Source organism: Typopeltis vanoorti, chromosome 17 (assembly GCF_054136105.1).
Source record: "Typopeltis vanoorti isolate ZY-2024b chromosome 17, IOZ_Tvanoo_1.0, whole genome shotgun sequence".
NCBI lineage: Eukaryota > Metazoa > Arthropoda > Arachnida > Uropygi > Thelyphonidae > Typopeltis > Typopeltis vanoorti.
This window is the reverse complement of record NC_143565.1, coordinates 72,006,571-72,021,627: the sequence shown is the minus strand read 5'-3', so window position 1 is coordinate 72,021,627 and position 15,057 is coordinate 72,006,571. Positions and strand designations below refer to the sequence as shown.

The 15,057-nt window shown below is 32.1% G+C and overlaps 1 protein-coding gene across 1 annotated transcript in view; it reads left to right on the top strand.

The window, feature by feature from the left end:
• LOC150097483 (uncharacterized) overlaps positions 1 to 15,057 on the top strand; it is an 85,431-nt gene that overhangs the window by 62,224 nt on the left and 8,150 nt on the right. Inside the window, exons 5-8 of the mRNA XM_090407672.1 lie at positions 3,172 to 3,342; positions 5,547 to 5,696; positions 11,484 to 12,008; positions 14,827 to 14,988. Of these exons, the coding sequence (XP_090263798.1) occupies positions 3,172 to 3,342; positions 5,547 to 5,696; positions 11,484 to 12,008; positions 14,827 to 14,988 (1,008 nt within the window). The remainder of the gene's footprint in view (positions 1 to 3,171; positions 3,343 to 5,546; positions 5,697 to 11,483; positions 12,009 to 14,826; positions 14,989 to 15,057) is intronic.

Here is a 15,057-nt window from a genome sequence, read left to right as displayed (position 1 = left end):
AAGTAACAAATTACTTATTTTGCTTTTTTTTATTAAAAAATTATGACAATGAAAAAATATGAAAAAAAAATTATAAACATTGAAATACTTATTCAATAATTTTTTATTTATTTATTCTTTTTTTAAAAAAAGAGAGAGAGAGAGAGAGAGAGAGAGAGAGAAAGATTGTGTATGAGACATTCCCGGAGGTTTGTGCTTGATCAAAATGGTTTAATGCACTATATTATCATAGGGCTCTAAAAGAACTTAACTATGCTAACTATATTGTTAATTTTCGGATGATTTTTGAAACGAATGAGGAGTATTAATAAATCATTTATAATTAAGATCAAATCTTTCAAACGTTTTATTTGTAAATTCGCATATTAGTCAAATTGGGAACTTCACAAATTTGTTCCAATCAGAAATTCCTAAAATTTTTTATTTATAAAATTTTATTAAAATAATTCGCAAAAATATTATGTACCGAACTATGAATCAAAGATTGGAGCTAAACTAATTTCATTAAATGTAACAGAAGAGGGAGAAGTTCTAACAAACAAACACCTAGAACACAAACGATATTAAAGCAACTGACATAACCACAAGAAAGAACATATGAGGATATAAGAATATAAGAGCATAAGTTACCTTCATAACTCTGCTACTAGTATGTTCTTTCTTGTGGTTATATCAGTTGCTTTAATATCATTTGTGTTCTAGGTGTTTATCAAAACTTTCCAGATCCCCCTCGTATTATTTAAGAATTTTCTGTTTATATTTGGTACATTAGTCGCATCTAAACTGCAACATTTACACTTTAATATAGTATTGGTATTAATTTCGATGTATTTTGCTACTGACTTCCACTTTGGGATTAAGACAGATAGAAAGACGAGGAGACACAGATAGAAGCAATTTGCTGTTCTGATTACAGAGTTTCTAATGCAGATTTGCAAAATTTTTCACTATACGGCCTTTATTTATGACTTTTTCAAATATTTTCAAATAACAATGTTTCAAATAGATATAAGGTTTATACACTGACAACTACTTTAAACACATCACAAAATTTTATTATTAGAGAATAATTTTATATTCTATAATTTAATTATAAAGATCGTATAATTTTAATTATAAAGATCGTATAATTTTAATTATAAAGATCGTATAATTTTAATTATAAAGATCGTATAATTTTAATTATAAATAAATCTCATACTCAATAAATACTGATCTAAGCAATGTACAGCATTATACTGTATATTGATGTGAATTCGTATAACATTTATATTGCATTGAAAGTTGTATCACGAATAGAAAAATATTATTACCTCTGTTATAAACATCATTTAAAAGTATTTTTTTCTTTTATTTCCATTTTATGGAACTTCTCTAAGAATTCATTTTTTTATTTAAAAAAAAAAAGTTACTATCACTATTAAGCGACGCCTCCAAGGACTCACTGCAGGAAGCATTCTACTCCACACCACCCACCGTCAGTTTACACGACTTAACCCTCCATTAACACACTACGTCACTATCCATCTTCTAATACACCACAACTACTGCCTGCTAATAGTGTTTGGTACACTATAATTATTATTAGCATTAAAATTATTATTGCAAGAAGTCTTTGTACTCATTGAGGGGAGAACACTCCACAACACACCAAATTTTGATTTGTGTCTGTTAAGTTGAACATATTGCACTTCGTTCTAAATTAAAAATACGAATATAAAATAATAGAAATGTTCCAAGATTTTGATAAAATTTATGAACTTGCCAGAAGTAATCCGCGACAAAACTCATATGTAATTAATTTAATTAATAACATATAATTGATTTCGTCACAAGCTCTAATTGATATCACTGAACAACGTGCATAAAACATTTAGATACTTTTATAAGCATATCATGATTTTTCAATGAATTCGAAGTCAGATTTCTTTAATAGAAATCGATAGCAAATTACGTGTAAGCACAGGCCAAGATTACATTCAGGGAACAAATAGTGTTTTGTATAACAATCACGTCTTTCGAATTATATGCCGTACTTATGAAATCTCGTTATACAGCAATTGAACCTGTTTCAGGAATTCATACATGAAAATATCATACGCGTCCAACTTATAAATCAAAAATACCTGCCACCTCGTTTATCTTCAGGTTTGTCTATAAAAGTTCTACGTAAAACTTCCGCCATTTTTCTTACTAATCTTGTTTTCTTGAGACATCAGCGCCCCCTGCGGTTTCGCTTTACCATATAAATAAACGTATCTACAAGAATACGTAATAAATACTCTTGATTGACTCGAAAATCAATAAATGCACTTTAAGAAGTTCCGAAATAAAAAATAATAATAAATAAATCCGTTAACGGCTTATTTTTTTACGATAACGCAGAAATTAATAAATCGTGACCAAAATCCCCTCACACATATTATTTTTAAGTACATTTTTACTCCAAAAAAATCTGATAAAAATAAAGAAATAAATAAGAGTAAATCATGCCAGTTTACTAACCTTGCGTGCAGAAGTGTGTTAAAGTATAGTAGTGATGACAATACAAATTCTCGAGATAGCGTGCAGTTTCTTCTGGCCAGGACCCAACAGATCGTAAGTATGTCTAATGCTTAATTTAATCATCATCCAACTAAACATATCCCAACTTTTTTTTTTTTTTTTTTTTTTTACGTACGTATACTATGGTTTTTGAAAGTTTTACAACAGAAAAATAAATCTTTATCATTACACACTCTACAACAACCAATTTGCTTTGCTTCTATCATTTTGTCTAATTTTTCATTATTATACACTTTGAAATTCATATCCAAGTATATCCAGAATTTTATTGAGAGGTCCTGAGCCTAAGATATTTATTCACAAATCAGTATGTCTTAAATAAATTGATTTTGCAATTTAATCAGCATGTAGGAATTTATAAGAAAGGAGATATGGAGAAAAGGTGAATATCCTTAAGTATCTTGAATATCTTACTGTCAAGTCTTGTTGTTAGTTTGTTCTTGAAGTATTTGCAATCCTGAATATTTTTTTCAATCTCTTTTAACTTAATCTTTAAAACTAAAGATAGACTTAAGTTTTGAGGTAATATGCACAATATATTATTTGCTTTTTTTGTGTGATGTTTAGACATTTTGAATTAATTTCTTTCCCACTGTGTGTCACTAGCTGGAAGAAGAGAGAGCAAGATTAAAACATGTCGACAACAGACAGTCGGAAGTGGCCGTCGGATATCTGAAAGAAAGAGAAGATATGAGGCGACAAGTAACGGACTACCGGTCAAAATGCGAAGGGCTTCAAAAACAAATAACACAGCTGGAAAAATCTCACCATGACAAAGTATATAAAATAACAAATAGGTTAAAAACTTATAAAATAAAAACTGTTATGTATTTAGGTGTTTTATAGTTTTTTTTTATTTTTAATTCATAACATATATAATATAAAAACTGTATTATAAAAATATAAATAATTAAAAATATAAATAATTATTAATTAAAAAAATACCGTCTATTAGTTGCCTAATTATTTAGAAAAAATTAATAAAATAATCTATGGTTAATTTAACATTAACCATATATTGTTGTATTAATGTATATTTAATTAATAGTTCGTTTTCTTAACAGTTTGTATTTCTCATTTTCATTTCATCTTCATGCTTTGTGGATGTCTTCCAGTTTCCATCTCAAAAACCTTCCCTTCATCGAGAATGATATTCACTGATTTATCTCTGTTTTCTCCTTTAAGTCGAATATGATATACACTATATCAGTTTTCTCTATTTCTGTCTCGTAAGAGAAATGCAGACTTTTCTATGCATAAGAATCTGCATGGTTTTTTCTATTTGATATTCTCTGAAATTATTGTGTTATTGTACATCTATACGGCATATCCATTTAAGAATCAGATATACAAATATGGATGATTTTTTCTTTACATTGTCAGCGATACTATTCTCGATATATCATAACAAATATCATAACTTGATGTTGTTTGTGTTCTATGTTCAATTTTCATTTTCTCGATTGCCATCCTTTCCTTCATTGATTTTTATATTCAATATATTTTATATATTGAATATAAAATATTCAATATATTTTATAAAATTTAGTTGACTATCTCACTAGCATTTTAATAAGTTAAAATGGCCTTCAAATAGCAGATAGCTTTGTATTAATCACTCTAAATTTTTTATTCTTTTCTTGATATATCTGTGAACACAGATATAGAAGGGTACAATACTTCAACAATAATATATGTGGTTTTCAAGTAACTAAACTATATTTGCATAAAACGTAAATGTTCTGGAAGAAAATCAGACGTTCCATTAAGAATCTAACTTTCAGTCATCACTTAGTATAAACACACTTGTGAAGTAATTGCACACTGCCGTCGAAAAGGAGTTGGAGTTGAATTTAAGCAAGATTATATATAAAAAAATTTTACGAAGTGTTGAAATGATAATCATCAGTCGATTTTGGTAACGCTGGAATTATTCATGTTGTTTTGAAACTATGATACTTAATGAGAAACCAGATGTGGATGTAAGGATGTGGGAAGTTGGTATTGCGATAAGTAAAATATCATTGTGTAATAAACACACCCGAAAATAATTAGCCGGCGTCATATGGACATTAAGAAAAGAGTTGCTGAAAAAACACCCAGATTACGAAATAATATATTTCGTAATCTGGGTGTTTTCCTCTTCCTGGACACGAAACGCTAGAAAACCACGAGATAATGAGATCATAAGTGTAATATTACCACCATCGCTCAGGTCATAGATTTTATGAATAATTGTCAAAAAAGATTACATACAGCAAGTTTTTGCCGCAGCAGACCTGATGTCAAGATATATTGTTTGCAAGCGAGAAATTCATACTACTTTGTACAGGAATAATAACACTAACAAGACCATCGACAGTTAAAGAATGTTAGTTTCAGCCAATTGATTGTTCGGACTAAATTTACCGTTTTGCTCAGTAAATTGTAAGTGACTTTCGTTTCACTCAAGCCATCAACTCAGGAAGGGTGCTACAGTTTAAGAATCGTACATATGCAGATGTTTGTAATATCCTTTTTCATTCATTAGGTTTGACCATGTTTGAATCTTTCAGGATATCGATTTATCTATTTCAATCTATATCTACGCTTATTGGTGGATGCATACATCGCACTTGTTCGGCTACCAAGAGCCAAGAGATAGAGCATACTTTGCAATAGCAATACATGCTTGATGATGGAGATCTAGCCATACAGCTCTGCTAGCTCTTTTATAGAACCAATAAATCAATTCACCGCCCTTCTCATGAGGATTCCCTTCTCATGAGATCCGGATCTCATGAGAAGGGGGGGGGGGATCCGAACAGTATTCCATACAGACATAACATTCACTTATATTTTGTGACTCTTTACCATTGCTTAAACGCCAATATGTAAATACCAACAATTATTGGCGTTTCATTTAAATTAGCACAGTCATTGATGATGTAAAAAAATCACTACGTACTATACTAATAAGTTTATTCTATTTTTCTTTTAAGGAAGCCCGAATGAAAGATGACCATAAAAAGAAAAAAGAAGCATTAGTACGAGAAACCCAGGAGAAATCTGAAGCCGAGATCAAGTTGATAAGAGAGGAAAGTCGGCTTATCAAAAATAAATTAAATGACACCACAGATAAGCTAGAGAAGGTGAGAGTCAGTTTACATACTGAAATTTTAACCTTGTTTTAAGTAAATAAATGACTTAAAAATTATAACTTATCAATGGACTCCATGAAGGAGATTATATCATTTAAAAAATCGTTAATTTAGATACTAATTAATGATCAGAAGCACGTTTCTAAGGAGATAGTGGTGAAGAATAATTTATCACGGCACATCGAAAGTGTCACTCAAGGACAGTTCGGTTCGTTCTTAGGCATTTTTGATCAGGTTCAGTTATTAAACGCTAACCCTACAACCTTAGAGTCTTCCAAAATGCCGGAACTCGAAAGACTTAAACGTACTTAAATAAGATGATGATTTTCAGATAAGATCAGGAAAACATGGCTTTAGTTAGAATCCAGAAAGAGAAGATATTAATGAGAATTTTGTTAAAAAAAACTTTTGCATTTGATGTCAAACTGCACACCAGCGGGATTAGATTGAAGTTGTCGCTTTGTGTAGCCATTTTTATTTTTCATAGAAGTTTCCTAAGAATATTGGATTTATTTCTTCTTCTTCTTCTTCTTCTTCTTCTTCCTTTTTTGTATTAGGCCTATTGGCCTGATATACGGAACTATCCTCAGCCCTTTCAAGCCATACCCGTCCCGAGGATAAGGTGGCTAGCCCTATGCCTCCCAGTGTGTCCTATGTTTGTAGATACGTGTGTTCATGGGGCCGGTTTGCCTGCTTGCTGGAGGAAAAGCCCCAGATAAGCTGGGGAGAAAAACTATGCAGTCCACGCCCAAGACCGGCTAAGTTGGCTAAGTCTGAGATATATCCTAAGCTCCTCACGTCAACTACGAGAATCGAACCCAGGACACTCCTTTCCCAATAGCCACTCGGCTAACCTCGCTGACTTTATTTATTTGTTCCATTTTCGAAATTTTTATTAGATTAATTAATAATTTTCCATGTTTTACTTGTACTTTCGACACTTTTAAAGACATAGTCAATTGTTATTATTAAAATAAATAAATAAATTATTTACTGATGCGATACTTTACTGTAATGCATTTCTAATGGCAGTACAACAAGTGTCAAACATGCATTACCGACGTTGCGCCTACTGCATAATCCACTAAATAAATAAATAATCCTCTGAGAAGTGGAAGCAAGAATTTTGCAAAATATTCCCCTGCTTTGTTGTTCTTCATTCAGAACTATGAGAGATCCGGATGAGTGTTGCATTTCACTTCACCAGATTAAATGTAATCAGATATAGAAGATATGCATCAATAGTCTCCTCTTGTATTGATAAATTCAAACATTACTTGAGTTTTTTTTGCAACAACAGAAACACGATATTTCTGTATTTCTACAGTAAGTGAAAACCATTGATGTATCAGGTAGTCCATATTTCAATTCGCGTTAAATTAAAACTAAGAACGCCAACTGATACAAAATCCTTTTGATTATTACATTATTTAATAGCAGCAGGCTAATAGTTCGTCTTTATTATGAATGTAGTTCTCGGAGCCACGTAGGCATAAGAGCCATAAGAAACTTGCATTGTAAGGGAATCCATATTAATTTTACAAGGTCATCGCAACCAATTAAAAACTCCATCTAGAATCCTAAAGGGAAAAAAAAAAAGGAAGTGTAATATTCACTTATCACGAGATAAATACTGTTAGTTAGTATCAGAAAATAGAACTAGATATAAGAGCAAAGAATTAATACGAACTAACCTTTCTGAGAATCATCAGTTAACAGATAAATAACAGAAAACTATTTTTATAATAATTATATTGGGTATATTCGATATTATACTAGATGCCGGAAGGATACAAAATCATTATAAAAATATTAATGACTATTAAATGTTAGTTTCCCACAATTGTAAATGGAAAGGAAAGGAAAATAAATTATTTTATTTATCTTCAGTATATTTAGAACGATTTCATAAAGATCTTTTCAATAGTCTCAGTAATAGGTTTACCACGGGACTCTCGTATTGTAAATTGTCTGAATAAAGAGTATTGTTTAAATTTTTTCAAGAATATATGGTACGAGGAATTATTAATGCACACAAATTGTTACTTTTCTGAAAGAAAAGTTCAATCAACAAAATTTAGCTAAACTGAAAAAAAAAGTCAACTTTGAGATTCCAGATAACAGAACGAGGCTGAATCACAGAAAATAAATGTTTGTTGTAGAAGTCTGCAAGGACAGGACAAACGATCATATTTAATATTATCCTCGATTTATATTAGATTTTAATATAAATCTAAATTTATATTAAAAAGATGGACAACATCCAGATGAGATCTTCCGCTGATTTCAAAACTAAAGTCCATGATAATCATTGTAGGAAACTGATAATAGGAGTATGATTAGGCACCACACGTAACGTCTGAATCTCTTTATGAATATTCTACTTCCTGAAATTTTACTTTAGACTCAACAAGTAGTTCAGTCTAAAGAATGACATTCGTCTTTTAGTTAGAAACTGGATTCGAATCTCACTCTGTAATTTGGGGAACATTTATAAGAACTCTAAACTCAAGTAAACGAGCCAGTCTTATACCGAGGTATCCATAATGGATACCTCAGTATGAGACGCGCTAATAATGTTCAGATATTCTCTGTGTATCCCCAACTTTCCAGCAATATCAGGAAACCCGTTCCGCAACAACAAAACATGCCCACCATGACACCACTTCCATACTCTTGGATTGTGTTTACGAGGCAAGCTGGGTTCATCAAATGCTTTGGTGAATTACTGCACAGAAGAAGTTCTGTTTGTCCGTAGAAGCCTTCTCAAATGACGGTGATCTCTTTCCTGAAAGGTTGTCTTAGGGCCACAGTTGCGCCTCTTAAAAAAACAAATTGGGTTATTTCTCCACTGATTAAACACTCGAATATCTCACCTTTTTCAGAAACCAGTCAGCTCTGTTTTCAAAATCGTAGCTCCAGCTAGACGGGCTGAAGGCGCGATTTTTAACCCACAATCAGCCCTTTATCGATCTCCAAAAGATCGTTTTTCCAGTTCTGATCAAAACTGTTGACGATTACTGACCAGCAACATTCTTAAATAGTTGCGTAGAACACGTAGTAACGCACGTGACCGAGTATATTAAATTATACGCTGCGTAAGTGACGCTACATCATAAAGGCTTCTAATTCGGTGTGTGTAGTATAAATCTTCATAGAAATATGTGATAATATCGAACTTTACTATAAAAAATTACTTTCTCTTCCTAAAGATTTGGGATACTCTGTTAATATATTGTTGCTATTGTTCTATTTCTTTCCTGCTTCTAATATATTTTAAAACTATATTTTCTTTTAATCTGCTCCATGAAATGGAATAGATTAAAATATTAGAAGAATGCTGGGAATCTTTCTTAATCCATCTATGACGACATTTCTAATATGAACGAAACAACAATGCTCTCTCTCTCTCTCTCTCTCTCTCTCTCTCTCTCTCTCTCTCTCTCTCTCTCTCTCTCTCTCTCTCTCTCCTGTTAAATGAACACATTAGTCTCCCTTTATGCTTGTTTGTTTAATGCATGATTTACATATAAGAGAGGAACCGCTGACAGCGATGGCTTGTAATAATTAGAACGAATTTGCCTGCTTCTCGCTTTTCGAATTTGAGCATTTCCTCATTATTCTAATGTCTAATTTGCTCTGATGATGCCTCTGATAATAAAAGTGAATATTATTCCTAACGCTAATAAATTACTAGTATTTTGTGTCATATGCATAGGAACTCATACGACTTACTTCGTCACTGCATAGAATGTGCTGCTGCTGCGCATTCTATGCCGTAACGAAGTAAAACGAAGAATAGAATCTACAGCAGCAGCAGCAGCGCATTCTACGCAGTAACAAAGTAAGACGTAGAATAGAATAGAATGTGGTGCCGCTGCATAATATTATTAAAACATCGAGAAGTGCTGCTTTACGAGTTAAGAAAATAATAAAATAATATAAAAACAAGAAGGTAAATTTGAAAACTGGTTGTATCTTACAATTGCACACAGAAAAATACTGAATAAAATAAGATTTAAGATTTTTTGTTCTGTTTTTAGAAATGTTTGAAAATTAAAGTCATGCTTTATATTGTATGCATTCAATCCCACCAATTAAATAATCTGGAACTCTCTAGAGATCAATATGATCTTTTCTTTTCTTTATTTTTTCTTTTTTCTTTTTTTTTTAAAGCCATTCCATACCTCCAAATGGACAAATTGGTGGAGGTGATCATAAACCATCCACCACGTATGAATTCACGCAAGCATCCACGCCCAAAGTGGGATTCGAATATGCCGATTATAAATGAAGAGAAACAGATGTTATCCACTCAACCAAACATCTCATACGTTCGATTAAGACATTCAAGATAATTATTTCGGAATATTTAATCGGTCATTGTCAGTAACGCAATGTCGGTGAGCCCTTGAAGTAATGCACGCTCGGAGTACTGACCCTTTGCATTTTAATATCTTAATGATTGTTTCAGAGTATTCTATACTGTTCTTTCCAGTGTAGTGTTTGGTCAGACAGCATTCTGAGCCCTTAAACATATTAAATATTAATATATTGAATTAATATTTAATATATTAATTCAAGCTGAGTATTACTGTTCAAACTTTTCACTATTATTAAATTATTTTGTTTTGTTGCATTTATTCATTTTTTGGTGTACATATGGGCTTCTTTATGCCACCCACGTTTTCTTCTTTCATTTAGCTTTATAAAGTTTCTTTGGATAAGGTTAAAGAATTAATCAGCGATAAAATATACTCGCTGATTTAAAAAATAACTAATGTAGGATCATTTGCTATTCCTTCTAATCTTGAATCGCTGATGCTAGCTATTAAAATAATTGCTAGTAAATTGTCTTCTATTAAGATTTAATTGGACATAAACTAGAAGTTTGACTCTCCCTCTGAAACTCCAGTATTGTTATAAGCACCAGTAGGTCAAAATTTTTGATGATTTCAACCTTGAAATTAGTATTATTATGTGAAGACAGTATTGATGGCATAAGCTGTGATTAAGATGTCAGCCACTTTCACTATGCGTCGATTTCGGTTAGAAATATTACTTAAAGAGGATGTAATTATGAAATTAAAGCGAAATATTTTTAATTCTAGCATTAATAGATTATAGATGATGGAATATCTAGAATTGAGTAGTGCTGTCTACGGAGGATGAGACTAGTGGTTTAACACAGGTGCACGTAAACCCTTAGGGATATATGAGGTTCTTTCAAGGATGATATGCTAACTTAAGAAACATTCTTTTACAGAAAAAAAGCATGTTACAAACGAAAACTTTCACTGATGAAAGTTTTCGTTTGTAAAATGTTTCACAACGTCGAACTTCTTTAGTTAGTTCGAATCATATCCATGTTAAAAGTCATTTTACTGAAGCCTGTTTTAAACAGTTGTGTTATCCAATCTCGAATGTGAGCAGCATGATTTTCTCCTAGAAAATTAAGATTTCTTTCTCCGCCCAAAACAGATAAACGTCCGAAACGAGTTCGTCAAAAATAATGTCACTCACACGCTGGTACACTCTGGTATATCAATCACGTCTTTTACTTCTGCACTATGTAAAACTATCCATCTTGATTCACTCCAGTAAACTGTTATGTTCAAGATTTGCATAAGGAATGATAGAAATCAGACTTGTTTGAGAGAATTGTGGGGTCTCTTTGATTAAACAAGCAACTGACCTTGCACACAAACAGTAAACCATCTTTGTACCTTCACGTTAAGATATAACATCGTTTAAATTAATTATTATTTTCTTTTGCAGGCCGAAAACTCTATCAAGGAAGCTAATGAGAAGAATCGTCAGTTGAATAGCCAAATGCGGAAGGAAAAAGACGACTGGCATTCTCAGCAAGCCGAATTACAGAATGATATCCGAGCCGAAAGCAAAAAGCGCGACAGAATGGAGCGTGAACACGAGCAAGCCATGAAAGCCAAAGAAGAAGAGCTTCTTGCATTTCGGGATCGAATCGTGCAGCTTGAACGAGAACAGAGAAAAGCGCAAAATCGCATTCGAGAATTGGACGAGGATTCTGAGAAAACAAAACAGTTGGAAAAAGAACTGGAAAAGGAACGGAAAGAATACGATGATCTGACATCCAAGTACGAACAGCTAGAAGACGATTTCCTCACAGTAAAAGCAAGCTTGGTGTCTGACAAAGAAAAGATGGAAAACACTTATAACACCATGAAAAGGGAATACGACAGCGCTCGATCTGAACTTAAGACATTACGAGAAACGTATACCAGTCGTCAAGACACATGGATCAAGGAAAAACTGGATATGCAGGTAAGAGGATGACAACTCCATCTAGTAATGAAATGGCATTTTATTAAGAATGATCGTTAGTGATATTTAACCTGAATTTTATACTGAAATATGAAATGTAGAAACTATTTGTATAAGTACGGTATTATAAATAGACGGTAATATTTCTGATCTGTTCCTAATTCCTAAATATAATTCTACATATTCCTAAATAATAGATTAAATTACTAATACTTAGCTTCTAGAAGGTTAAACACTGTTTACTTAAACATAACATCTTTTAAGATAATAAAACTTGTGATGTAATGGCACAAATTAATGTGCATATCAACTGTCCCATTTAAAAGCCATTATATACTAATACTGAAAATAAAAATTAAATTAAAATTTTAAAAAAAAAACCGTTTATAGAGAACTATAGTATTTTGAAAGTATCACTCTTCTTCAATATCGTGTTCATTGTCTGTGTAGATTTCAAATCAATACTGCACAAACACAATCACAATTTATATCCTTTCAATAGCAACACCCCAGAGAAATTGTTTACACATCGCATCATATTCAAAACGATAAAGATTAGTAAATAAAAAAATCTGAGTGCTAGCTGAATTAGAAAGCCATTTGGCCCATTTTGACTGTCATACGTATAATATATCAGAAAATAACAATTCGATTTTTAGCTCTTCGGTTTTCAGTAGTAATAGATCCAAGATGATCTAGATTGCTATCTGTTTGCATTTGTACAGTGTCGGCATTCTAAATTGCTGTTTCGATGTTGATCCATGCGCCACAAATTTCAGGTGTGTTTTCTTTCTTTGCTGCTGATTGCGCTATAATGGTCATCAGACACTAATTGGGCTACTGAATCCACGTTTTATTTTGGATATAGGATTTGGATAAACATTTCACACTTTTTCTCTTAGACACTATATATACTCCTCTGCTTTGATTAAAGTGGTGTGTCGCTGTATTACTAATCGAGAAAATTGTATTTCTTCCTCGAATTTGTTGTAATGTGGGTAATTTGTTGTAATTTGTGGCTGAAAGATAAAAATTGTAATAACTTAGTAACTTTTGTATACAATCATTCCTCAATCTCTTTATTAACCAAATTATACGACTTCTGCCTCCTACTGATCATCATACAATTGTTAGAAATAAGTTTATTTACTTGTTATTCTTTTAGACTAGTCTTATTGTAAGTTATTAGCCAGTGTTTCGCTGTAGTTGTATGTATCTTATATGCTGAATGTTTCTATATAATTTGTTAATATGTATTATATCATCATCATCAAATTCCTGACATGTATCCTCAAGGGGGTGTACAGGATATGAGAGTACTGAAAAATTTACATCATGAAAAATTTACATCATTACTAACGTCCCATCAATAATTTTCCTCCAAATCAGTCTGTTACTTGTCAAGACTCCAACATTATCAGATCTTATATTTCTATCTTCTAAGGCACTTTTTACTGTATCACTCCACCTACATCTTGGTCTTCCTTTGGGTCTTTTTCCTGCCAACCTGGCAGAGGATACTTGTTTTACTAATCTTTCCTCTCCCATTCTGTTTAAGTGACCATACCACCTGAGATTAGCTCTGCTAACACATTCCTGGATGCTAACAATGTCATTAATACTATAGCATAATAAAAATATTTGTTTCTTGCATACATTCACATTCACGTAGTAGTTATAGTATTGCGAGACTTTGTAATAGAATTCAGCAAGCGGTTAGTGTTCAACTTGCAACATTCGAGAAAGATATTGGACTGGTGCTTGCTTATGAGATTGAATCAACATGACACATGCGCTATAGGATATGTAAGTTTCTAAGTGATTTTCATTCTATTTCTAGAAAATGATTCGTATATTTTCGGATTTCAGTTTTGGATCGCCACGTACTATCGATGTAGCATGTGGAAAACATCTACGTGTTTACATTTTGGTTGACGAGGATATTTTACTTTACAGCTATACTCTCTCTCTCCTTGTTAAATCTCAATAGTAATAAACGCATTTTCACTATTGCTTTTTAAAGTTATCTCTTTTTATAAAAAATAAAAACATGAAAATCTTTTTAAAGGTTTTCAGGTTTTAATTCTTAATTCTCTATATCTGAAATCTAAATCCGGAGCATTGATATCATATTCAAATATCACTGAATAAATGTAAAAATAAAATCCAAGTAAATCTTTAACACTTTAGCAAAGGATAATTCAGTCTCCGGCATTGTAATTAGAAATTATAATTTGACAGTTTAAATCAAAGATGCACTGTATGATTTGCCTCTAATTTCTTAACATATGAGATCTATTCAAAGAAAGGTATTTGGACTGGATGTATATTTCGATGTGAACTGCTGTCTCGTTATTACAGTGCAGAATATATTTGTACAGATTTGTGTAAACTAAGCCGTATGCCCTTGCTACTCTGGCATTAATATCTCAGAAATCAAATGGACTGTTTTGTGGAGATTTAGACGATATCTGAAAGCACAAAATAACTCTCAAGAACTCTAACTCTGTCCAGAATGTCCAGCCAAACACGAATTATCACAAGACCTGGAAATATTTAGAAAGTTCATCGCTGTTTTGATGACCTCATAGCCATTAGATGGAACTGAATGAGAATACTTTCAGGCCTACCGAAATCGATTTCTATAAATATTTCCACCTGTTGCATTAGCAACGGACAAAGTACGCTTCGGCTGCTGAATAGATACTGTGAAGGAGATTAAACACCAAATGTTTGTTTGAATAGCATTCATAATCTGATTTTTTTTTTAAATCAACATATGTTAGAGATATTTATTATTGTTGTTTTTATTTCTCAGGAACAAATCAAAGAGATGGAAACCAAAGTTGGACGGATATCCGGATGGGAACAGGAGAAGATTCGTCTTCGAGACACCGTAAATGAAAAGGACAGTCTGATTGAATCCTACAAAAAAGAAGAGAAACATCTCAAAGAAGAAAGAGAGAGGTTGAGGAAAAGAGTAAGACTTCTCCTAAATAAATTTATATTTCCAAAAATATAAATTTTTGCAACTGTAATGTATTTTGTT